The 27,342-nt window shown below is 43.1% G+C and overlaps 1 protein-coding gene across 1 annotated transcript in view; it reads left to right on the top strand.

Moving 5' to 3' along the window:
* Positions 1 to 27,342, top strand: part of LOC121330157 (phosphofurin acidic cluster sorting protein 2-like) — a 125,148-nt gene that overhangs the window by 53,039 nt on the left and 44,767 nt on the right. The window contains exons 2-6 of the mRNA XM_041276465.1: positions 9,359 to 9,446; positions 11,903 to 11,992; positions 15,867 to 15,992; positions 26,243 to 26,405; positions 27,084 to 27,157. Coding sequence (XP_041132399.1) covers positions 9,359 to 9,446; positions 11,903 to 11,992; positions 15,867 to 15,992; positions 26,243 to 26,405; positions 27,084 to 27,157 — 541 coding nt within the window. The remainder of the gene's footprint in view (positions 1 to 9,358; positions 9,447 to 11,902; positions 11,993 to 15,866; positions 15,993 to 26,242; positions 26,406 to 27,083; positions 27,158 to 27,342) is intronic.

Genomic DNA, 27,342 nt, shown 5'->3' with positions numbered 1-27,342 from the left:
GCCTGTAGGCGACACCTAAGGTCACCCAGCGGGGCTGTGGGGACTGGCGCCGTCCTGGTGAATGTCTTTGTCAGGGGTGTGTGGCAGCGACTCGACCTATCCCTCGCCGGAGTGGGGGTAGGGAGCCACGAGCCTACCTGCCTAGGCGTCTCGGGTTCTCGAAGAGACCACTGCAGGATCTCCTCCACTGCTGTACTAAAAGTGTGGCCTGGCGATATAGGCACGTCCAAGAGCGCACCCGCGCCTGCGACAGCCACAGCTGTCTGTGCGCCACCACTAGGCCAGCCAGGCACCGGCCCATGACCTGCCCCTGCAGGCCAGAGATCTGGAGCAACGTGTGTAATAATAATACAGTGTAACATTTTTTTGTTCCTGGGTAGTAAGTGTTATTTCTTAATTGCTTTTGCCTCAAAAGTATAGAAAATGGTCATTATTCCCCACAAACTTTGCTTTTGTGACCAGGACAGTGATATTTCAAAATATCACTATTTCCAATGGGAAAACTGGCAAATGTGTGTCTTTTTGTTCACATAAAGTCAGAAAAAAACAACATATGAATCCAAATTAACATGCATTTATACTAAAGTAATACAAAAATGACTACAAAAGATTTAGTGAGTAGTTTTTCGAGATTTACGATTATACTGTATTTACAGTATAATCGTAAATCTCAAAAAAAACTACTCACTTCTAAATCTTTTGTAGTCATTTTTGTATTACTTTAGTATAAATGCATGTTAATTTGGATTCATATGTTGTTTTTTTCTGACTTTATGTGAATGAAAAGACACACAGACCTCAGAACTAGGGACCACTTCGGCTGGGAACGCAGGTTCCGCCTCGACCTCCATCTCCACTGAGAAAGCGGACTCCCGCGATGGAGAGTGCGTCCTCATCAGAACATAGTGCCTGATCTTCCCACTCGCCCTGCTCTCACACAGGGAGATCAGGTGGCTGTACAGCGACTCTGAGTGGTACTGGGGGTGAGGGCCACACGGGGTGCCACGGCCAGAGCCGGTAGGGCCTGCTGCCTCTTCAAAACCTCCATGATATGGCTGATCTCGGCTTTCATGTCCATAATGTCCCATGCCTGCTGGGACTTCTTCACCTATTTCACCGTAGGCGACGGGGAGCGGCTGCAGGTGGACAGGGACGCCTGCGCACAAGGGATCCCCCGGAGGGGGGTCTATGACGAAGAACGCCCCTGTGCGTCTCTCTCCAGGTGACTAGTGTAACGGAGGTAAAATGTTTGTATTTAAGTATATTGTGTATTGTTAAATTCTGCTGCAAATCTGTAGCTTTCCAAGAGACTTTGGGTTTAGAGATACCTGCTGATGGAATATGTATATTACATATGTGACTGACTGGAATGTACCAACCTATTAAAAAGGGTTAGTTTCTGAACAAAGTACTTGATGTAAATAATCTGTTAACTGTTTTTAGAATGTCTGACTAATGAAACAGCACTTATAAAATATACTGTTTTAAATAAGTGGGATTTTGAATCGTGTAGTGGCATATTATTATTTATTGATTTGATTATTTTTTTTGTTCACTCTCCCACCCCGGTAGTTGTGTGTGCCTTCATGTCCAGTCACTTTTATATGTTTCCACCGGTTAGAGCACAAACAAACCTGGTGTCTGTGATTTATTGCTGCTGGGTCTGTTGTGCGAAAGGAGACCAGTGAATGGGGGCAGACAACCTGGTTGAAGACCGTGAGACGTTATACTGGCAAGCACTCGGGGCTAAAAGGCCGCGCAGATGCCGCAAGAGCCTTGTAGGGCTGAGGAGGAGTGTTCGGGGCTTAAGCACCTAGCACACACGGAGTGCCTATCCTCCTGTGAGATGTTAGTCCCAACGGCCTCACAGACATGAAACCCAGCCCTGCCCATCATAGCTGGGTTGTACAGCATGGGTGCCTACAGCGGAGTACCTGACAGAGAGCGTGTGCAGACTTGCACCGGCTACTGTGGTACTAACGCACTGTGTGCAACGTGTACCGAGAGCACTACATGCACGGAGTACCGTGCAGCACTAGATACCGTGTGTACCGAGCACCGTGCCGTACGTACCATGTGCACCACGTGCACCAAGTGCCATGCAGCACCGGGTATAGTGCGCATTGAGTGCACCAGGTACCTTGTGCACCGAGGACAGTGCGTACCGCTTGCACAGAGTACCGTGCAGTGCGGGGCACCGCCAGTATCGGGTACTGTGAGTCAACAAGCACTGTGCTACCGAAGTAGCACGGGCCAAGCATGCTCCACGGTATTTAGAAAACACCAGGGGCAGCTATGCATGGTGCCTACCCTGACCCTGTGTTCACACACCTGAGCAGCTCGTAGCGTACAACAGGGGGACAGGGCCGAAGCCGCGGCGGGCAATTGACTTTTAGCACTACTGTAAATACAATACAATAATAATAATACAGCAGTACAGGTGGTCAATTGTAAGGCCCAACACATGTGTTGATAGGCCAATGCAGCCTGAGTATATCTCAACTCAATAACGGGGCAAGCCTCAGTGAGGAGTACACAGCTGGTCCGACTGTAAGCAACCGTGCTGCAGCTAGTCCTCTGCGCAAGCACGGGGATGCGCAGCACAATCGAAACAACAAGGCCCGACCGCGGCCTGCAGCAGCTGGTGGACTAACTTGACAACGGGGACAAGGCAGTCCCAGCCCTCCCTTGCTCTCCCAAGTAAGAAAGGGGGTGAAAAACACATTCATTCTTAATAATACTGCTTACCAGCAGTTGACTACACAGACGACAGACTGGAGAGAAGCAGCCTGACACGCGCAGCGAGCAGGTGCTGAATATGGAGAGAAATAGAAAAAAGGCTACGAATTCGGAGCTACTGATTCCGCGAAAGCGGCGATGCCAGCTTTCAGCACAAAGTGCAGTGGAACTAGCAGCAACTCAACGCAGCGCTTTAAGTAATAAAAAGGCTCAGTGCAACACAGAGAGGTCTTACCGTACAAATCTTCAGAAGCGAAAAGAGAGCGATCCTTCCCTGCATGACGATTATAAACCCTCGGTAGGCGGGAACGAGGAGGTCACCGAGGGAAGGGGGCCTATTGGCAGCTTTGATAGAAAGAGCTCAGTGATACCTACCAATAGGCAGGCGTATATCCCATAAACAGTGTTTTTGGTGACCATCTTTGAATTGAAAGGGAACTGAAATATTTACTGTGGAAGTTGTTTCACCTTTGAGTGAACCTCCTGGAGGGTATAGTTTCATAACTTGTTTCAGAAGTAGTTTCTCTGTTTGCATAAATGTGTTAAGATCCTTTGATTTAGATTAGAGGCTGTAAATTAAGAGGTTTATGTTGATTCAATAAAGTAGTTGGTTTTGAATTGGCTTAAGCAAAGAGGTGATGATTACTATGTATTCTTAATCTTTTGTCTTTGACTAGGAGTTCCTCAGTTCTAGTTGCTACCATAGACATATGTAGTGCAGGCTATTGTCTTATATTGGTGAACAGCAGCACCAGCTACTGTAGTGCACAGCTTTTCTATCACTTCTTGGTGAAAGCAGTAGCTGCTGGGGACTCAGGATTGACACAGGGGCACTAATTAAACTAGATGACCACTTAGCAGAGGTTCATTTTCAGTGCTGAGAGCTGTCAGATGACACATTTAAAGGGGTGTGTGGAAGGATACAGTTGGGTGGGTTTCGTATCAGAAGAGATTTCACACGATCTCCATAAAGATCAGAAGATGAGCTTTACAGTTTCTATGATAGGGTCATTTAATTCAGGACTGATACAGGGTCACTTTAACAAGAGAGAGATTCGGTTTTATGACCCCTTCCAGTGATGCGGTGTACCCTATTTCCCATCCATTCTGTATAGCAATCTGCAGCCTGTCCACGCCCAGGCTATGATGACCCTGCGGCTTATTATAGTGGAGGCAGACGTATGTAACTCACACTTTAGTTTTGCGTGTATCTGCATAAGTATTTGTCTAGTTGTCCAAGAAATTGTGCAGCTCTGTGCTGTGTGTTCAACTAAACTGGCTGCCAGTTTATTTACTGATGTTTTTTATATTCTTATTTGTTCAATTCGGTTAATTCAGTGAATAGAAATAAACACTGAACCACAGACAGATGACTTTCCTGGTTCAATAAAATGTCAGTTTCTGTCATGCGTTTTCCAAGTGTCAGTCCCGGTGCTACAGTGATCCCTCAGCAGGTTTGAAACAGCACTGATTACAGCTGTGCAGTGCTCCCATACTGGACGAGACACAGGAGATTGTCTGCATTATTCATTGCCCAGTAGAAGCTCCCTGCTCACAGGCTCAACAACACATGCCTTCATAGTTTGTTTGGATTTTCCTATGAAAATACAGGCTACTTGTGAACCATTTTATTTGCCTAATTGCGTATGGTATTTATCCTTTGTAGAGATTGCTGTATTATATTGGGTATAATAACTTTGCTGTTATTGGATATTGGACAGGCATTTAATATCATTGCCCAAGTTGTATAAAAAAATGAAACTGGATATATGGGACCTAACTGATTTAACAAAACAATTAAAACCACGGTTTACATTCTTTGAGATTAAAGGTGATTCTGAGTGAATTTGGCTTGTTTTTTAATTGTATTTCCATGCCTTTTTTCTTCCTGTGTTTTGATGTTCAGTGAATTGCTGTGAATATTAGCTCAAGGAAGTGTTTAAAACAAACATTTAGGTGTACTGACCCCCCCCCCCCCCCCCCCCCAGTCTCATTCCCACAGATACTAGGGGTGTACTGTAATGATTCATTGTGATATATTCTATCACGATAGAGGTGTGTATCATGATACAAGCACAGCATACAGTAGCACATTGTAATTCACCGAAGGGCTCTGCAATGAAGATTTGGTTGTATGAATACATACTCTCTCTTTATTGATTTAGTTTTTGTCTTTTTAACAAAATGGTCCGTCATTAAATGATCATTTGATATTATTCTGCCTTATCTGGTGATCTGTATTGTATTGTGACCTGTGAATCGCCATATGTGTCATATTGTGACATTAGGGTATCGTTAGACCCCTAACAGATACCCTCCTTTTGTATATATCTATCAATATGAATATGTTATAAAAACATTAACTGATAAATAATAAGTGACATGCATTGTAAACCGATGCAGAGCTGTACCCAGGTTTGGGCGAGCAGGGGCAGCCGCCCGGGTACAAAGCTGAGAGGGACAGAAAAATGACAAATGCATTGCCTCTCGAGTAATCATTTTATTTTGCGGTTCTCAATGTTTTCTCTTGTCAGCTGTCAGCACCCCCTAGCACAGTCTGAAGATCACATGCGCCTCTGCATTATCAAATATGATTGCCTCCCCTGGGTGCTAAAATGCTTAGTTACGGCTCTTAACAGATGCAACTATGCAGAATCGTGCCAGACCCTCCAAGTTTGTCAATGTCTGAATACAAACCTAACTCAACACTTCGCTGCTTGTCCTGTTTCACAGATCTGCTATCAAGCAATTACATGCTGGCATCCACAGCTGAGCCCTGAGCTTGCACAGTCTGGCAATGAAATGCAGTCCCTGGATAATCTCAGAAACAGTCGTTCTCCCTGCTATTGATTGTCACTCTCCATGTTTACAAAGATGTTCCTGCAGCTTGGAAGCTGCTCCCTCCAGCACAGCCAGCTCTGCTCTGGGCAGGGTTGAGATGCACAGGACAGCGTGCCAGATACTGCTGGACTGGATATTCCACTCTGCAGAGGATCAGGCAGCTGTGATTAAGTGCTAACACTTCAATCCATAATCCCATCCCCAGATCTCCTGCCACTGCTGGGGGACCTATAGAGAGGCTGGGATATAGGGGAGCCCCCCTATGTGTGTTTGTTTGTGGATATCACAACAGAGGTGTTTATAATGTCCAAGTGCTAAAGATGTAACCATTGTGAAACACAGGTGTTAGTGTCTATACAGTAGTCAGGGTGAAGTGTAAAGATATTTCATTTATATGTTCAATCATTATTTCCCAAATACTCGTACATGTTGTACCTATTCTTGCAAATTTAATTTTGTTGCAATCTATGCAAACAGTCCAGATATATGAAACAAGTTTAAAGAGGGTCTAGCTGATAATGAAATGCATTACACAAACCTGCCCTGTTGTGCACTTCCATTTGCTTTATGGGTCTCTGTGACAGGACTGGAAGGAGTCCCTGTCGTAATTTGCCCTCCCGACCACCGGCAGCGCTGTGTAGGGTTGACCGTGATTGGATCAGGAGGCTGAACTCTGACCATGCAGGAAGTTCCGGGTCAGGCAGCCATCTTGGCCCAAGGTAGAACCATGCGGCCGTCGGGTCCCATCATTGCAATCAGCTGTGCTGTTCTCGTTGATTGGCTGACGTGGGGCAGCGTGCTGATTGCAGGGGTGGGACTTGGCAGTATTTAAGCAGTATGGTTTTGCCATTCGCGCTGTCTGGGCTGAACTGAAAACACATGCTGTGCTTGCTTTGTTGCTTTCATTCACTGCTGTTATTCACAGAAGCTTGAAAATCTTGGACACTGTTGGATTACTGGAGTGAGGAACCGAGGACTGGCCATTAATCTGTGAAAGGGAGCTAAGAAGCGGTGAGAGGAAACCCACCGCAGTACCACAACGAAACCCAGTGCTTCCTTTGTTGTTATTTTGTAACCGTGACATTTTTGTTTACTCTTTTTATTTCAAACCTGAGTTTACCATTGCTGGTATTCCAGGTGGTTTTCTTGTTTATTTTTTGCAATACTGGACTGTTCTATTTTTATTGTTTTTGTAAAATAAAACCCTGCCCTGATACCATTGATGATACAGGGCTCTAAGGACTAATCTCCATTTCCGGCTCCTGTGTGCTGTCATTTCTGGTCCTTCCCAAAAGCTCCACCCACTACCCTCCCACAGTCTCACATGTGCATTTTGAAAGAAACACATGCTGTAGCATCTGTTATCCTGCTAGGTAAAAGAAATCTGTGTTAAAGAGCCTTCAGGTTGTCCTGCACTTCGTACACCAGTGAAGTTTTTCTTTTGTTTGTTTTTACCTTCTTATGATGTTTGCAATTCATTGAGTGGTTCTTATTGCAGTTACTCAAATATTGTGTTTAACAGTTTTGATAACTTTGTGTTAAGGTGTATCCACATGTGTTTACGAGCTGCTATTCAGTTCTAGTTGCCTGCCAAAGACATATGTAACACAGACTAGATCAGGTGTCTTAAAAGACAAGCGCCATCTAGCGAACAGCAACTTTGAATCAAGTTTGCTGGATGTACACTGATGCGCTCTAGATGGTGCTAGTTCTTACCAATACACAGACCCTTTGGATCATCCAGCCTACATTACATTTGTCCATGGCAGCAACTAGAACTGAAGAACAGCTCCTGATCTCGGAGGAAAGCACCTTACCCCATACTGATTAAGTAAGTCACTATTTAAGTAATTGCATTAAGAAACACACAGAATGACTGCAAACATCATACAAGCATCATTTATTTTTCTTTTTTATAAAATAATTTTCCCTTACAAGTCCCATAGCTCCTGCTAGATTTTATAAAGCACATCTCAGACATCAACCAATCACAGCGAAGTATTTGTCATAGAACACCACACCTAATTCCAGTGTTAAAGAAACCAGAACCACACATACCTGGTACCTTGTGTAACATGGAACATCCTATTCACTGCAGTCTTTCTTTAAGTTTTGATGAATTTGACACTAGTTTCTCTGGCTGCTCTTTTGTTTTTAATCAACAGTCTCGCCATGGCAAAGACCTCACACATTATTCAGGGACTGTGGCAGTTGATTCTTGACTGAACCATTTCACAAGTGGGAGAGGCGAGGGGATTAAAATTATTTTTACAAAAATAAAAACAGTTTTTCATTTTAAATTTATTCCTGAGTACAGTCTTCATTTGTGTGGTTTTATAGTAATTAATACATTGTCTGTAGGGTATCTTTTATTGTTAAGAGACATTTTGCAGAGTTTGACCAGCCAGCTCCGCTTCTCTTCGAGGTCCTCTCCCTGCACACAACGTATTACTGGCAGTCTACCTTGAGGAGTGCAAGACTCTGAATCTCAACATCATGCAGCTCTGATTCCCCTGTGTACCACCAACAGTGATTTCAAAGCCCTGTAGATTTCCTTGAGTCCCCATTCTTCCTCATTATGGAATAAGAGTGAGCCAAGCCATTGTGCTCACATTGCTGTGCACTCTGCAGTACCAGCGAGTCCTGTAGCCTGGAATGCCAGCCCAGGCAATATCCCTTATTATAGCGCTGATGTTTCGACACGCTCATCAAAGGAGCCCTTTGAAGGCTGGCTTGTGCTAGGATCTGATCAAAGCTCATAAATAATGGATCAGATGGGTATTGTTGAGAGACTAACACAACAGAAGCCCATTGTCATGGGGCTGCTTCGTTGTTCCAGTTGGGAAGAGGCTGTGTGTTTGAGAGTGTTTCTTTCAAAGCTGGTGTTCCAGCTTGTCATGTTCACTGTTGGAGTTGAGATGATCCCTGTACAGTATGCTGCAGTTTACTCGCATAGTTTTAATTCAATCAGTTGATTCTCACAGGGCTAAGGTATAGGTGGGAGCACAGACACATTGGTTAAATATTCTTATTTGTATTCAGTTTTTTGCACTGTACCCTTACTCTTATAAAAGGTCCTTATTGCAATTACTCAATGTTGCTGTTTTTTTTTTTTTTTTTTTTTTTTTTTTTTTTTTTTTTTTACACGATCTGGATAAATCTGCATTGAGGTGCTTTGACTGAGTTAAGGAGCTGCTCTACCGTTCTGGTTGGTGTCACAGACGTACTGTACATAACAGACTTGATCAGTCAAAGACGCTGCTTGTTGATCAAACTTCGACTTTTGAAAAGGTGCTTTCAGGTTTTCACCATTTCGGGTTTCTAAATGTTTACTATTGTGACTGGGCTATCGTCACATTTTTTTTTCAAGTCTGCTGTTAAAAATCTATTTTTGATGTTGTTCTTTAAACTAAGAAAGAAGCAATTACTGGAGTAGTACAGCTCTCTCCTCCCCAGGCTCTGCAGCCTGTCCCTGGGTGTAACTCTGCACTCTCCTCCCCAGGCTCTGCAGCCTGTCCCTGGGTGTAACTCTGCTCTCTCCTCCCCAGGCTCTGCAGCCTGTCCCTGGGTGTAACTCTGCTCTCTCCTCCCCAGGCTCTGCAGCCTGTCCCTGGGTGTAACTCTGCTCTCTCCTCCCCAGGCTCTGCAGCCTGTCCCTGGGTGTAACTCTGCTCTCTCCTCCCCAGGCTCTGTAGCCTGTCCCTGGGTGTAACTCTGCTCTCTCCTCCCCAGGCTCTGCAGCCTGTCCCCGGGTGTAACTCTGCTCTCTCCTCCCCAGGCTCTGCAGTCTGACGCTGAAGAAGCTTGTGGTAATGAAGGAGCTGGATAAGGAGCTCATCTCAGTGGTCATCGCTGTCAAAATCCAGGTAGAGATTAAAATAGAAAGTGTCACAAATGTACACGTGATAGAAAGAAATTCAGGGTCAAGTGGACCTTCTCTGGGGAGGAGTTTCCTGCTTGTGGTTTGAAGATTCATAACCCTCATGAGTTTGAGATGAGCAGTCCAGGGTAGGTAATGCACACATGCAGAGGATGAGCTGTGGAACACATTGTGAGAAAGTGTCTGAAGGTAGAAAGATGTCCATTTCGATGACCACTGACCTCATTTCATCGTGTTGGGCATGTCCTACACTAAACACTACACTAGTATCACTTTAAATCTAATTTTAAGGTCTTTCCAACAAAAGGACAATGACATAAGGAATTGAGCCACCTCCCTTGGTCTACTTAACCTGGAATGCCCCTCTGATTGAAATTCTTTAACAAACATTTCAAGAAGTCTACAATGTCTTCAGCTCCAAGCACCTTGGACTCTGAGCTGTCAACTACCTGCATGAAACTACACAAGGCTGACATGCTTACTACTTGGATGGAGGCCTCCATGGAAATGGTGGTGCTTCAGAAAGTGGTGTTGGCGGCCCAGTATTGTATAGGAGGTACTGTGCAGGAGGTGCCATCCTTTACTCAGGTGTTAATCCTAGCCCCTGTCTACTGACAGTATGATATCTGCAACCATTATCAATGGTTCTTATAACAATTACAATCGGTTTAGTTTTTTTGTCTGCGTTCAGCTGCTTAGACTGTGAGTTCAGAAGCTGCTCCTCTTCTGTTCAGATTGCTAGCCACAGACATATATTACATAGATTAGATTAGCCTAATTAGTAAGCACCATCGCCATCTAGTGCACAAAAATAAACTTGATCCAAAGTAGCTGATCACTAGTGCTGGCTCTTACTTCTGTAAAGGTACTTAAAGGCTGATCTAGCCTGTGTTACACAGGGCCAGAGCCAAAGAGCAGCTTCTGAACTCTTTATCACAAAGTGAAACACACAGTATTTATTTGAGCAATTGCAATAAGAAGCACTCGTAATGACTATAAACACCATTAGGTGAGGTGCAGTAAAACTGAATTAAGAAAATGTCATTTGAAGCAGCTCTGTCTTTAGAGATCTCATTGACATGTTTGGAAGAGCAGGAGAGCTAACCCCAGTGTCATCAATGACTTCCCAGAGAGGTCAGTACAGCCCTGACTACACTGCCCCCTGCCTCAAATAGCAAGATGTCAACTGGCTTCCCAGAGAGATCAATACAGCCCTGGCTATACACTGCCCCCTGTCTCAAATAGCAAGACTTCAATTCTCCACACTATGAAAAGTTTATTCCAAGTGTCCTACGACACAGATTCAGTTTGCAGTGATTAACCTCATTAAAGTCATTAAAGCTTACGCTTTCCAAACCCGTCGGCACAGCTCAGCCTCCAGCCGGCACTGCCTGAATCTGACGCACTGCCTTGTAATTGCAAAAGGCCTGTCTTCATTATTGTGATAAAACAGACACAGACAGTGCTAAATAATGTAGAGATAATAATATTATAATTAAAAACAGGTTTACCACCACAGATTCTTACCTAATCATAATGTAATGCATCTCGTCCTTGTGGAGCTAATAACATTGACATCAGCACAAGAGACTTACCTCTCGACAGCAGCTCTTGCTCTTTAGTTTGAGGTTTATGTCCAGCCCTTGCCTTTCCATTCAATTCAATGGGCTGAGATTCCAAATCATTACAATAGCCGGATACTGTCCTTTTGATTCGATATTTATCTCTGACAAAAATAACTTTCTGTCTTGTTAAGAAATAAATCAAAATCTCTCAAGTTTTTTCCTTTTTTTTCTTGAAACTGTCCATTTATATATGATTAATAAAAATGTATTTGTTTATATAGCGCTACAGCGGACCCTACTGGCCAGGTGGCCCATGAGCTTAAAGCAGACACTTGCAGGACTCTCCTCCAGGGGGCGGTAGCTGCACTATCTAGCCCATGGGTGTAAAGAGGTGATTGACATGGTCATGTAATCAGAGGATGCCTAGTGGCATTCATTTCTCCTGAGCTGTGTGGGGGGTTGATATGGTGCGTAATTGGGCATACTAAATAATTCATTCGACATACCTTGATTCATGTTAAGAGTAGTCACCAGAGCTGTTGAATTAAGGTGTTTAGTAACAACCATTTTCAAGTTTTCACAGCTTAAACTACAATATATTCTAGTCTGTTATGCGAGGTTTCTAGCCCATAGTGTTTATTGATAAATTTCACTTTGATTCCTCTTTTTGAGCTTGTTGCCAAGGGAGATGTGCTTCGCTGATGGGCCTAACACAATTAAGAGCGCACGAGAAGCCTCACAGTCAGAGACTGGAGGTCGCCACAGAGCGCTGCGAAACTTTAATGTATGGGGAGGATTATTGCTGCTGCACCCGGACATTGTTAAAACATAGAGATAACTCTAAGAGAATAACTGAAGTTTTCATCCTGTTCCTCAGGGCTCCAAGAGGATCCTGAGGTCTCATGAGATCGTGCTGCCCCCTAGTGGACTGGTGGAGACAGACCTGGCTCTCACGTTTTCACTGCAGGTAGAACCTCACTTGCAATTTCAATGGCAATGCAGCACTGGTGGATAAGCAATGGGTTCTGTGCTGACAAGCAACGGTAGCACTGGGGCAGCTATAGTGGAAAGAGGCAGCCGTTGACAGAATGGTACCACAACATTTTCATATTCTCACAAACCAGTGCAGAAACAAGCACACCTTTACCTGCCCCTTCCATTTTTATGTTGTTTGCAGTCATTCTGGTTCCTTCTCTCTGACGTGTTGCTGTAGGTGTGAAATATTTCAAAGTGCCTTTAGTCTTTGTTAAGGCGCTTTAACTATGAGTTTAGAAGCTACTGTTCAGTTACAGTTGCTTTCCATAGACATTTGTTTGCTACAGCAGCTGAAGTGTCTTTGTAATAGTTAGCACTAGTGCACAAGCAGTGTCCTGCTAGAAAACAAAACGACAGATGACAAGATGGCGCCAAAGTGGCAGATGACAAGACGGTGCCGGCTCTTTCTTTTATAGACACACCATGGCTGCCTATGTTACAAGTGTCTGTGACAAGCAACTGGAACTGAGGAGCAGCTCTTGAATTTGGGGCTTGGTGGTCCAGTGGCTAAAGGGCTTGATACCAGGAGGTTCCCTGTTCAAATCCTGTCTCAGCAACTGACTTACTCTGTGTGACCCTGAGCAAGACACTAACCTCCTTGTGTTCCATCCTTTGGATGAGACGTAAAACCGAGTTCATATTGTAAGTGACTCTGTAGTAGTTGTTGATGCATAGTTCACCCCTCGTCTCTGTAAGTCGTTTTGGATGAAAACGTCTGCTAAATGACTAATTAATAATAAATAAAACTCAGCATTTGAGTAATTTCAATGAGAGCCACTTGGAAACACATCAGTAAAAAATAAAAAGTTACTTACTCTTAAAGTTGAAGATGTTTATGGGTATGGCTTATGAGCACTTTTGTCTGTATTGAATGTGAAATATTTGCACATTTTGAATTAACTTGGAAGAAACTAAGTGTCTTTTTCATTACAGTTCATTACTAGAAGCTAATATTGCCTTTCTGAAAATTTTAAAAGAGCGATTTACAGGGTTTTGTTTTTACTTGCAAGTGAGAGGCTACAATTCACTGTAGAATAGAAACATCAGACATTTGGAATATAATGGAAGTGTTTGATGGCTGCCTCTAATCAAGATGAGTGTATTTCTCCTCGCTGTGTCTGTCATACAAGGAGTGCAAGAGAAAGTACACTCTTAACTTGATTAGAGGTAGCCATTGAACATGTTAAACCTGTTATAAAATACTTAATCTGTTTTTATAGACCTTGTTTGTGGTTTAAACATTTCAAATGCTTTGCCATTGATATTCTGAATGCCAGATCTACACTCTCAGTGAAAGTGTAGTTGCTGCTGCCAGGTTCCAATGGAGACTTCTATTTAAACACAATTTGTGAAGGCACCCACTAGAGGGGAGGCATACCTTGATTTAGTCTTTTCAAATAACGAAGATAGAATAACTAAAACAGAGGTCAGAGAACCACTGGCAAACTCAGACCACAACATGGTCTCATTTGAAGTGTTTTTTAAATCCTCAAAAGTAAAGACTAAAGCTAAGGTTTACAATTTTAGAAAAGCAAACTATGAAGGCATGAAACAGAGACTAACAGAAGTAGATTGGAGTAAAATAGAGAAAACACCCACAGAAGAAGGATGGTTGTTCTTCAAAAACGTAGTACTAGAGGCGCAAAACAATTATATCCCTAAAGTAGACAAATCTAAATGTAAAACTAAATTGCCAAAATGGTTTAATAGATCAATTAAAAAAAATATTCAGCGAAAAAAGGCACTTTACAGAGCATTAAAAAAGGACCAAAAAGAAAGTACACAGAAAGAGTACACAGATCTGCAAATGCAAGTCAAAAAGGAAGTTAGAAAGGCCAAGAGAGAAATAGAAATGAACATTGCTAAGGGAGCTAAAACCAATTCCAAAATGTTTTTCCAATATTACAACAGCAAGAGAACATTCAAAGAGGAGATTAAATGTTTAAGAGATACAAATGGCAAAATCGTAGAGGAAGAAAAAAAAATAGCAAATATGTTAAATGATTACTTTTCACAAGTTTTTACAAAGGAAGATACTGACAACATGCCCCACATGTCATCCAGTTCCTATCCAGTTTTAAATAACTTTAGCATAACTGAGGCAGAAGTGTTAAAGGGACTAGGAGCTCTTAAAATAAACAAATCCCCTGGGCCGGATGAGATCCTCCCAGTAGTACTCAAAGAAATGAAAGAAGTAATTTACAAACCGCTAACCAAGATCATGCAGCAGTCTCTTGACACAGGGGTGGTACCGACAGACTGGAAAATTGCAAACGTAATACCGATCCACAAAAAGGGAAACAAAACTGAACCAGGTAACTACAGACCAATAAGCCTGACTTCTATTATATGCAAACTTATGGAAACTATAATAAGAGCCAAAATGGAAAATTACCTATATGGTAACAGGGTACTGGGAGACAGTCAACATGGTTTTAGGAAAGGGAGATCGTGTCTAACTAACTTGCTTGATTTTTTTGAGGATGCAACATCGATAATGGATAATTGCAAAGCATATGACATGGTTTATTTAGATTTCCAGAAAGCTTTTGACAAAGTCCCGCACAAAAGATTAATTCTCAAACTGAACGCAGTTGGGATTCAAGGAAACACATGTACATGGATTAGGGAGTGGTTAACATGTAGAAAACAGAAAGTACTGATTAGAGGAAAAACCTCAGAATGGAGTGTGGTAACCAGCGGTGTACCACAGGGATCAGTATTAGGTCCTCTGCTATTCCTAATCTACATTAATGATTTAGATTCTGGTATAGTAAGCAAACTTGTTAAATTTGCAGACGACACAAAAGTAGGAGGAGTGGCAAACACTGTTGCAGCAGCAAAGGTCATTCAAAATGATCTAGACAAGATTCAGAACTGGGCAGATACATGGCAAATGACATTTAATAGAGAAAAGTGTAAGGTACTGCACGCAGGAAATAAAAATGTACATTATAAATATCATATGGGAGATATTGAAATTGGAGAAGGAATCTATGAAAAAGACCTAGGAGTTTTTGTTGACTCAGAAATGTCTTCATCTAGGCAATGTGGGGAAGCTATAAAAAAGGCTAACAAGATACTCGGATACATTGTGAAAAGTGTTGAATTTAAATCAAGGGAAGTAATGTTAAAACTGTACAATGCACTTGTAAGACCTCATCTTGAATATTGTGTGCAGTTCTGGTCACCTCGCTATAAAAAAGATATTGCTGCTCTAGAAAGAGTGCAAAGAAGAGCGACCAGAATTATTCCGGGCTTAAAAGGCATGTCATATGCAGACAGGCTAAAAGAATTGAATCTGTTCAGTCTTGAACAAAGAAGACTACGTGGCGACCTAATTCAAGCATTCAAAATTCTAAAAGGTATTGACAGTGTCGACGCAAGGGACTTTTTCAGCCTGAAAAAAGAAACAAGGACCAGGGGTCACAAATGGAGTTTAGAAAAAGGGGCATTCAGAACAGAAAATAGGAGACACTTTTTTACACAGAGAATTGTGAGGGTCTGGAATCAACTCCCCAATAATGTTGTTGAAGCTGACACCCTGGGATCCTTCAAGAAGCTGCTTGATGAGATTTTGGGATCAATAAGCTACTAACAACCAAACGAGCAAGATGGGCCGAATGGCCTCCTCTCGTTTGTAAACTTTCTTATGTTCTTATGTTCTTATGAGACTTCTATTTAACATTGTAGTACTGGAATATTGAACGACAAGGTTGTAGTACTGGAATATTGAACGACAAGGTTGCTACAAGCCTAGTTTTCCCATGCTAACCCGTACTGTGTTGTGTGTGATTGCACTACAGTACCCTCACTTCCTGAAGAGGGAAGGCAATAAGCTTCAGATCATGCTGCAGAGGAGGAAGAGATACAAGAACAGGACCATCCTGGGGTACAAGACGCTGGCTGTGGGCTCCATCAACATGGCTGAGGTACTGTGAGCTCCTCTGACACAATGAGGACCACTCTAGAGATTTAAACAGCCCTCCCTCAACTCTGTCCGAATCCCTTGGTTGATTTATTTACTGACCCTCCCATATTAATATCCCCAGTTATAGACCTTGCCAAGTTTATTAACTTGCAAATAGCAAGGCCATTTCCTGATAGACAACATAATTTATGAAGCCCAACGACTGTTTAATTTAAATTAAAAAGCTTCATTGCTTTTTTACTAGTGTGATGGCTGTAAAACACGTTGGTTTCTTATGGCTGCCTCATGAGAACTTGAAACATGTTAATTCTTTACAGGTATGAATGTTTATTCACCCATAAAAAATTTAAACAATAAAAGATAGTAATATGTAAATCAACCAATCAGGTTTACTGCAGGGCACTGTTGGGTATACATGAGTGTTCATAGAGCACTGCACAATGAGGAGACACTGAGTGTTCATAGAGCATCTCAGAATGAAGGGACACTGTGAGTGTTCATAGAGCACTGCACAATGAGGGGACACTGAGTATTCATAGAGCACTGCACAATGAGGGGACACTGTGAGTATTCATAGAACATTGCACAATGAGGAGACACTGAGTGTTCATAGAGCACCTCAGAATGAGGAGACACAGTGAGTGTTCATAGAGCACTGCACAATGAGGAGACACTGAGTGTTCATAGAGCACCTCAGAATGAGGAGACACAGTGAGTGTTCATAGAGCACTGCACAATGAGGAGACACTGAGTGTTCATAGAGCACCTCAGAATGAGGAGACACAGTGAGTGTTCATAGAGCACTGCACAATGAGGGGACACTGTGAGTATTCATAGAGCACTACACAATGAGGATAGCGAATAACCCATCATTGCTGTATGAGTTGCTTATCCTTGAGTGTCCGACAGTGTTGTATCTGTGTTTCCCAATGCTGGCAAAAGTTAAGATGCTTTGGATATCTGTTCATCTTGAAAGCCGTACTGCAGCTGTTATTGTTATGCTCTGCACAATATGAACAGCAAGCAGTCTTTCTGAAGGGTCGCTATTTTATTAGGATTTCACAAGCGCTGGCAGATGGACTTCTGCAACATTCAATTTAAACCTTGACCTTCAGTTGGAAAACATTAGCTGTCTGTCCAGCACAATGACTTATTGTTTGTGTATTTTACACTTTCACAATGCTGTCACTGATTGTGTGCGTGGCAAAGACACCACGACTGCCATTGTACTGAGTGCTATGAACAGAACCACTCAGAACCTCTGCTACTTTCTAATGTCCTGCTTTGAATCAACTATTTCATCTCTAGATGGATGACAATTTATTTTTTCTTCTCTGTATGCTGGAGATTTAATGAGTAATTTCTTGGGGCAAGGGAATGGTTGATTTTTTTTTTTTTTTTTTTTTAGCTGCAAAATTAATTTTTTTATCATGAAGTACTATCTGCGAATCAAACCTACTACCTTCCACACTGCATCCAGCACTAAGCACTGAGCTACTCAAACCCACTACCTTCCACACTGCAGCACAGCACTAACCACTGAGCTACTCAAACCCACTACCTTCCACACTGTAGCCCAGCACTAAGCACTGAGCTACTCAAACCAACTACCTTCCACACTGCAGCCCATCATTAAGCACTGATCTAGTCAAGCTCACTATATCTGTGTATCTAAAACAAGAATCATCTTTTAAAAATAAATGGTCTGCTACTCAGAGGAATAGTATTGTAATGCTACACTGTACAAGTCCACCATTTACCGAGGCACCTTCAAGGACTCGAACCCTTCACAGTGCGCATGCTCCCTGCCCTGTCTGCCTTTGCTCCTGTGCTACCAGTGACACAGCCGCCCCCATCCCCAAGCTGCTCTGACTGTCAGCAGCTACACTTCAGAATGAAGGTCGTCTCCTGCCCCCATCTCCCAGGACTGCCTGCCACTCTCTCCCTGTCAGCTCACATTACACAGGGCTGCACAGACACAGCCACACTCATAGGAAACAGAGAGAGAGAGAGAGAGAGAGAAAGAGAGATAGAGAGATAGAGAGAGAAGAGATTAAGGTCTTAGTGCTCCACTTCAGGGACACTTATCCTTAAACAGAACGCTTCTCTCCAGTATAAACGATCCTCTAGTGTTTCTTGGTGCAGGGACAAACCTTGGTGTCTCCTGTTGAAATATTCTTTCATTGTATAACGGTTGAGTCGCATGTGCCCTATTAGTTTCTCATGCAAGCATGGAGTGCAGCACGTCTTGTCAGCAGGATAGTGTATTTGGCACCAGAATTGTTTTTTTTCTAAAATGCATGCACAACAACAGAGCAGCAAGAACCCTTCTCTTGCTCTAGAATTGAAAAATAAGAAGGCCCAGAACATTACTGATTGTTTTAAATACAGTATGCTTCCAAACCCTGGATGATCTCTTCCCAAAATGGTATCTCGACTTGAGGAAACATGCATATGTTTAGAACAGTTCAAATGAATATTTCATATATTGGTCGTGGGAAAATGTGTCCTTGCCCATGTAATGTACAGTATATATTTAGTGATTCTAAAATAATTCTACACTTCTATGTCTTTCTTAATATCTTCAATGTGCTCTTCTGTACAGTGCTGTGGGTTTTGTTTATTTGAGTTAATATATTACATATATAACCCCACATGCCTAGTAACTGGCTGGGCTCCAGAACCTACACTGTGTTGATTACACAGATCTCTGCTGTAGTCTTTATTTGAAGCCATTCCTGATTTTAATGCTTCAGTAGAAAACGAGAAACAATGTTTGCAGAGTTCATGATTAATACACAGATCCGGGCAACTGAGGGTTAGTTCATGTTAAACCTTTGTCCAGGTGTTAAACCTGGTCAAAGAAAATAAAACCGAATCAATATGGGTCAGAATAACAGACAAAAATTCAAAAGGCATAATAATAGGAGCATGCTATAGACCGCCAGATTCAGACGGTGAGCACAATAATCTGTTATACAATGACATTAGAAATGTGTGTAGCAAAGGAGAAGCCATAATAATGGGGGATTTCAACTTCCCCCAAATAAAATGGGAAAACCCGGTGGGTAGTGCGAAGGATGAAATAGAAATGGTGGAAATGACAAATGACTGCTTCCTAACACAATTTGTGAAGGCACCCACTAGAGGGGAGGCATGCCTTGATTTAGTCTTTTCAAATAACGAAGATAGAATAACTAAAACAGAGGTCAGAGAACCACTGGCAAACTCAGACCACAACATGGTCTCATTTGAAGTGTTTTTTAAATCCCCAAAAGTAATGACTAAAGCTAAGGTTTACAATTTTAGAAAAGCAAACTATGAAGGTATGAAACAGAGACTAACAGAAGTAGATTGGAGTAAAATAGAGAAAACACCCACAGAAGAAGGATGGTTGTTCTTCAAAAATGTAGTACTAGAGGCGCAAAACAATTATATCCCTAAAGTAGACAAATCTAAATGTAAAACTAAATTGCCAAAATGGTTTAATAGATCAATTAAAAAAAATATTCAGCGAAAAAAGGCACTTTACAGAGCATTAAAAAAGGACCAAAAAGAAAGTACGCAGAAAGAGTACACAGAACTGCAAACGCAAGTCAAAAAGGAAGTTAGAAAGGCCAAGAGAGAAATAGAAATGAACATTGCTAAGGGAGCTAAAACCAATTCCAAAATGTTTTTCCAATATTACAACAGCAAGAGAACATTCAAAGAGGAGATTAAATGTTTAAGAGATACAAATGGCAAAATCGTAGAGGAAGAAAAAAAAATAGCAAATATGTTAAATGATTACTTTTCACAAGTTTTTACAAAGGAAGATACTGACAACATGCCCCACATGTCATCCAGTTCCTATCCAGTTTTAAATAACTTTAGCATAACTGAGGCAGAAGTGTTAAAGGGACTAGGAGCTCTTAAAATAAACAAATCCCCTGGGCCGGATGAGATCCTCCCAGTAGTACTCAAAGAAATGAAAGAAGTAATTTACAAACCGCTAACCAAGATCATAAGAACATAAGAAAGTTTACAAACGAGAGGAGGCCATTCGGCCCATCTTGCTCGTTTGGTTGTTAGTAGCTTATTAATAAATAGGGTTTTCCCCATGGAATACTGTTTGACAGTGTGGACGCAAGGGACTTTTTCAGCCTGAAAAAAGAAACAAGGACCAGGGGTCACAAATGGGGTTTAGAAAAAGGGGCCGACAGAAAATAGGAGACACTTTTTTACACAGAGAATTGTGAGGGTCTGGAACCAACTCCCCAGTAATGTTGTTGAAGCTGACACCCTGGGATCCTTCAAGAAGCTGCTTGATGAGATTCTGGGATAAATAACTACTAACAACCAAACGAGCAAGATGGGCCGAATAACCAAGATCATGCAGCAGTCTCTTGACACAGGGGTAACCGACAGACTGAAAATTGCAAACGTAATACCGATCCACAAAAAGGGAAACAAAACTGAACCAGGTAACTACAGACCAGTAAGCCTGACTTCTATTGGAAACTATAATAAGATCCAAAATGGAAAATTACCTATATGGTAACAGGGTACTGGGAGACAGTCAACATGGTTTTAGGAAAGGGAGATCGTGCCTAACTAACTTGCTTGATTTTTTTGAGGATGCAACATCGATAATGGATAATTGCAAAGCATATGACATGGTTTATTTAGATTTCCAGAAAGCTTTTGACAAAGTCCCGCACAAAAGATTAATTCTCAAACTGAACGCAGTTGGGATTCAAGGAAACACATGTACATGGATTAGGGAGTGGTTAACATGTAGAAAACAGAAAGTACTGATTAGAGGAAAAACCTCAGAATGGAGTGTGGTAACCAGCGGTGTACCACAGGGATCAGTATTAGGTCCTCTGCTATTCCTAATCTACATTAATGATTTAGATTCTGGTATAGTAAGCAAACTTGTTAAATTTGCAGACGACACAAAAATAGGAGGAGTGGCAAACACTGTTGCAGCAGCAAAGGTCATTCAAAATGATCTAGACAAGATTCAGAACTGGGCAGACACATGGCAAATGACATTTAATAGAGAAAAGTGTAAGGTACTGCACGCAGGAAATAAAAATGTACATTATAAATATCATATGGGAGATATTGAAATTGGAGAAGGAATCTATGAAAAAGACCTAGGAGTTTTTGTTGACTCAGAAATGTCTTCATCTAGACAATGTGGGGAAGCTATAAAAAAGGCTAACAAGATGCTCGGATACATTGTGAAAAGTGTTGAATTTAAATCAAGGGAAGTAATGTTAAAACTGTACAATGCACTAGTAAGACCTCATCTTGAATATTGTGTTCAGTTCTGGTCACCTCGCTATAAAAAAGATATTGCTGCTCTAGAAAGAGTGCAAAGAAGAGCGACCAGAATTATTCCGGGCTTAAAAGGCATGTCATATGCAGACAGGCTAAAAGAATTGAATCTGTTCAGTCTTGAACAAAGAAGACTACGTGGCGACCTAATTCAAGCATTCAAAATTCTAAAAGGTATTGACAGTGTCGACCCAAGGGACTTTTTCGACCTGAAAAAAGAAACAAGGACCAGGGGTCACAAATGGAGTTTAGACAAAGGGGCATTCAGAACAGAAAATTGGAGACACTTTTTTACACAGAGAATTGTGAAGGTCTGGAATCAACTCCCCAGTAATGTTGTTGAAGCTGACACCCTGGGATCCTTCAAGAAGCTGCTTGATGAGATTTTGGGATCAATAAGCTACTAACAACGAAACGATCAAGATGGGCCGAATGGCCTCCTCTCGTTTGTAAACTTTCTTATGTTCTTATGTTCTTATGTTGACAGTGAATTGTGTAGACTGTGCTGTACAGTATATCCTCAAGCAGACACAGGGCTCCTGGCTACCGTGAAACACATGAAGATCAGACTAGCGGAACCTAACCAGTTGAACACGGCTCTGCTGGCTTCTGCTGCTTCTTCCTGTTGTTATGTAGAGGCTGTGGGGTCCAGTGGTTAAAGAAAATGGCTTGTAACCAGGAGGTCTCTGGGGTTCAAATCCCAGCTCAGCCACTGGCGCACTGTGTGACCCTGAGCAAGTCACTGAACCTCCTTGTGCTCCGTCTTTCGGGTGAGGCGTTGTTGTAAGTGACTCTGCAGCTGATGCATAGTTCACACACCTTAGTCTCTGTAAGTGGCCTTGGATAAAGTCATCTGCTAAATAAACAAATAAATAATAATAGTGTTTTATTAATTCAGTACATACATTAACTGAAGATAATAGAGGTATCAGAGTTGCATGCATTTCAGTCTTAACAAGCTCCATTCCCAATGTGTTTGACTGTACTGCAGTAATGCCCTTCCTTTGTTTCACAATCTTTTTTACCAGGGCACACCCAGGAGGGGTAATAATGTAATAATGGTAATCTTTTTTTTTTTAATATAGCCTTTCACAATAAAAACTTCCCGAAAGCACTTCACATGAATAAAATCATTGACAAATATTAATAAAAAAAAATGCAAGGAAAGCAAGAAAAACAAAAGAAACACACAGAACAGTAAAACAATGCAGAGAATAAAAGGAACGTCATTTTAGCATAAAAACACTATATTATAAAGTGTGTTTTTAATCTTGTTTTAACACTTGGTGTTTCCCTTAAGAGCTAGGCAGGTCATTCCACAGTTTTGGGGCCCTATGACTGAATGCGATACCACCTGTGTTTTTTGTGTTCATTTGTGGGATAGTAAGCAACATGGCATTCTGTGATCTGAGTGGCATCTAGGAATATATGGCATAAAAGATCATTTAATACAATGGTGCAAGGCAAGGCAAAGTTAAAAGCAACACCGAGATGCTAGCACAGGAGTAACGTGATCTCATCTCTTAGTCCTGGTTACAATTCTAGCTGCAGTATTTTGTATAAGTTGCAGTCAAGATATAACGTGGCTATGAGTACCAGAGAATAGCGCTGTGGCAATGTTGCCCCGCCCCTGTGTATTTCTGTGTTGTATGTTGTGTGTGGTGTGTTAATGTTGGTGTTTAGTCATTGGTACACAGGATAAAAACGGGTTTATAAACACAAGTTATTTAAATTGTATATTTGTATTTAGGCACGAGGATTGCACAACACTTCACATGCAGTTAAAATTAATATGTGAGCATGGGGAATTGCACTTTATTAATTCATGTGCAGTTGTACCGAGACTCCAATTGAATGATTGATTAGCAATCGAGTCTCAGTACAGCAGCATAAAAGCGGCATGTTTTCACTCACTCGAGGTTGTCTGTTTGGGAGTGGAGAACAGGAGAGAGAGAGGAGAAATGGAAATGACAAGATCAATTGCTACGAGTGCTGGAAGGACCAGCACCGTACTTGTTTTGTGTAGCGTTCGTCCACCATGTTTTGTTAGTGTCTACTCGTTTTGTTTGTCTAGTTATTTTTGCCGCAAGTGCCGTATCCCATTTTGGTGTCAGTGTTTTGGTACAACCTTTTTATTTTCTGTCTGTTTTCCTATGAAATGCTGTGCGTAACAAAGTGCTCACCTTCACCAAACTCCACCTCTCTCTGTTTATTTTGTGTTGGTTCCTGTTTCTGGTCTGATGTCACCCACTACAGCCGTCTTTGTGACATCTGGTGTCATCGTGGGATTACCAGCGCCTCCTAGACTCAGACCAGAGCAGGAACTGCAGTTTTTATTTAAAAAAAAAAAATTAAAAAATGGCAGAAGACACTGTCAGGCTGTAGGAGTGGATCCAAGAGAATGCGGGACTGGAGGAACAGTCCATGCCCATAGCCATCCGGGTCCTGTGGCTGATGGACAGGGAGCGATGGGAGGCCTATGAGAGGGAACACACCCCAAACTCCCTGGAGGAAGGTGAGGAGTTGGTCCTCTGCTACCTGGAGGCAATGATAAAGGGAACTGCAGCTCAGGTAGCAGGGTCTACAGAGAGAAGTCATGGGCCGGTCTGGAGTCCGATTGATGGATCATCTGGGGGTGGCTTCCCACCTCCACCAGCAGAAGGAGAATGCCTGCTGTCCCCATCTCCACCAGCAGATGAAGAATGCCTGCTGTCCCCATCTCCACCAGCAGATGAAAATGCCTGCTGTCCCCATCTCCACCAGCAGATGAAGAATGCCTGCTGTCCCCATCTCCACCAGCAGATGAAGAATGCCTGCTGTCCCCATCTCCACCAGCAGAGGAAGAATGCCTGCTGTCCCCATCTCCACCAGCAGAGGAAGAATGCCTGCTGGTTTCGCCTCCAGAGGGAGAGGGACAGCCGCACCAGTCCCTTACAAATGAGGGAGAGCTGCACCAGTCCCCTGCAAGTGAGGGAGAGCCACACCAGTCGCCTGTAACAAGGGTAGACTACATGCCGCTCCCACCTCTGTCGCCAGGAGACTACACGCAGCTCCCATCTCTGTCGCCAGGAGACTACACGCCCACCTCCGTCACCAGGAGACTGCACGCCTCCACCGCCAGGAGCACAGCAGCAGGAGCTGCCTCCACCATCACCACCGCCAGGAGCAGAGCAGCAGGAGCTGCCTCCGCCATCACCACCAGCAGAGGGCGAATGCCTGCTGGGTCCCTTTCCTCCAGCAGAGGGTGAATGTCTGCTGGGTCCCTTTCCACCAGCAGAGGATGAATGCCTGCTGGTATCACTTCCCCCACCATCACAGGGAGAGAAGCTGGAGCTGTCTCTGACTTCATCACCGTCAGGGGGAGAGGAGCAGGAGCTGCCTTTCCTTTCACCAAGAAGGACCAGGACTGGATGCTGGCGGTCCTCAGCAGCCCTTGCATAGGCTGCTGAAGGAAGAACGGGGAAGAACCGCCCGGCTGCACTGGCCAAGAAGAGGGCTAAAATCCGCACCCCAGCGTGTCCTGACTCCCTGAAAAAATCATCGCTCGAGGATGCCTGCCTCACTTCGCCCAAGGATGCCTGTCTCACTTTGCCTGGCATCGCCTGGGATTGCCTGCTGCTCCACATCGCCTGGGGTTGCCTGCTGCTCCACATCGCCTGGGGTTGCCTGCTGCTCCACATCGCCTGGGGTTGCCTGCTGCTCCACATCGCCTGGGGTTGCCTGCTGCTCCACATCGCCTGGGGTTGCCTGCTGCTCCACATCGCCTGGGGTTGCCTGCTGCTCCACATCGCCTGGGATTGCCTGCTGCTCCACATCGCCTGGGGTTGCCTGCTGCTCCACATCGCCTGGGATTGCCTGCTGCTCCACATCGCCTGGGATTGCCTGCTGCTCCACATCGCCTGGGGTTGCCTGCTGCTCCGCTTTGCCTGGGGCTGCCGGCTCTGCTTCGCCTGGGGTCGCCAGAACTGCTGCGCCAGGGGTCACCGTCAGCTCTGCTTGGCCGCAGGGGTCAGTGTGGCTGGAGCCCCACCAGGGAGCTGCCAGCTATTAAGGGGGGAGAGGTCAGGAGACCACCTTCCCCCGCAGCAAATTTCTCATTTTGTCTGCAAGTTCATAAGAGAAGCCCCCAAGGAGTAAATCATACATATGACTTTGTTGCTTCTGAGATCCCAGAATCATCACTTGTGTTTTATCTGAGTTTAGCATTAAAAAGTTTTCAAGCATCCATTGAAAATTGTAATGGTGGTTATTGTCAGAGGGCTTGCAGTAATATCCTCCTCATACATTAGTGCATAACATGATAATTCATATAAAGTAATAACTCCTAGTTTGTTATATTAGTACAGCAAGATACTGAAATGTTAATTGAAATGTTGTGGAAAGCAGATTTCTCGCTCACACATTTTCATGTGAAAACGAACACACACCAACATACAGTCTTGCAAATAAAATGGTCAGATAAAAATAAAAAGCCATGCAGTGAACCTCCCCTTCAATCAAACTGTTGCCCCACCTTACTTTTTGCCTACTTTTGCATTGCTGCGTTTGCATGATCAGCTTATTTCCAACCGGTACTTTAATGTAACATGGATGTGTATATGGAAAAGACCTTGCTCTGTGTAAGCACTGCAGCTGACCGCTAATCATTGCCAAGCCTATGCATGTCAAATAAACATTTAGAAACAATTTATTCAACAATTCAACACATAGAAAATACAGTCCAACACACCACAAGAAAAACAATACAAAAAACAATCAATTGAAGTAAATACCTGACATTTCCTCATTCCCAAGTGCCAATTGCTCATATCTTTGTTCCTGTGGCACACCCAGGTGTGGGTCATTGTGGTTCTTGTCACTTTGCTCAGGTGATGCACAGCAGAGGGGCTGCAGTGACCCCTGTCCCCTCCCCTCCCATCTCCCCAGGTGCTACAGCACCCCACTGAGGGGGGCCAGGTCCTCTCACTCTGCAACAACATGAAGGACACGGCCACCAAGGTGGCTGAGATCTGGATCTTCTCCCTGTCCAGCCAGCCCATCGATCACGAGGATGGGGCCATCCAGGGGGAGCAGAAAGCCAAGTCCACAGGTAAGGGAACGCGGCCGGGCAGGGCTGCAGCGCAGAGAGGAGGGTTTCATCTTGCAGACACTTAGGGCCAGACTCTCACAGCCACATAAGTGTGATTCCTGTGATGCCAAACCAGTGCTCTACTGGAAAATTTCCTTTGGGTCCAAATCAGTGAACTTGGCTTTTAATAAAGTGGGCATGGAGGCATTTCTATAGTGATGCCGTATCGTGGTGTCATGTTGAATAAAAAATGTTTCCCATAAAGTCATTTCCAAGTTAAAAGTTGAATTGGGCTCTACATCTGTTTCAGATCTGCTTTTGGTGGTCAAAGCTGTACACTCACTCACATACACTGATGCACTAAACAAATATGAAATATAAACTCCTTTATAAATGAGACATCTCTACAGTCCAGCTTAACAAACTCACTAAAGAAAATAAATCCTTTAGACTTTTTTTTACCACAACTCTCAGCCAAAATCAATATACTGCCCTCTGAAAATGTATCTGCTGGCTGATTTTTGAGGAAGCTCAGCATTTTTTCAAGACCGCACTAACAGCAAGACTGCATGATAGCACTTAAAGTCCTGTTATTGGACAATAACTCCACTCTGACCCTTCTCAGAACAAAGGGACATGCTGGTTTCCAAACACCTGGATCCCTTTGCTGAGCGGCTGTGTGTTTCTCATTGTTTCCAGATAATTACTCTGAAGAGGAGTACGAGAGCTTCTCCTCGGAGCAGGAAGCCAGTGATGACGCGGCCCAGGGTCAGGTAAGAGGAAACTCACACCGGGGCTGGATATTAGGCCTCCTCTGATCTTAAGTGAATGCCCTGATTTGTTCAGTTTTACTCTTAAAAGTGTAATTCCTGAGTGAATATTTTCTACATTCTTTCACGGTTTAACATTCTGTGTGCACCATCTTTCCAGTTTATGAACATACTTTTAACTGCAGGCA

Source organism: Polyodon spathula, chromosome 17 (genome assembly GCF_017654505.1).
Source record: "Polyodon spathula isolate WHYD16114869_AA chromosome 17, ASM1765450v1, whole genome shotgun sequence".
Classification (NCBI taxonomy): domain Eukaryota; kingdom Metazoa; phylum Chordata; class Actinopteri; order Acipenseriformes; family Polyodontidae; genus Polyodon; species Polyodon spathula.
This window is presented reverse-complemented; position numbering and strand designations above follow the sequence as displayed.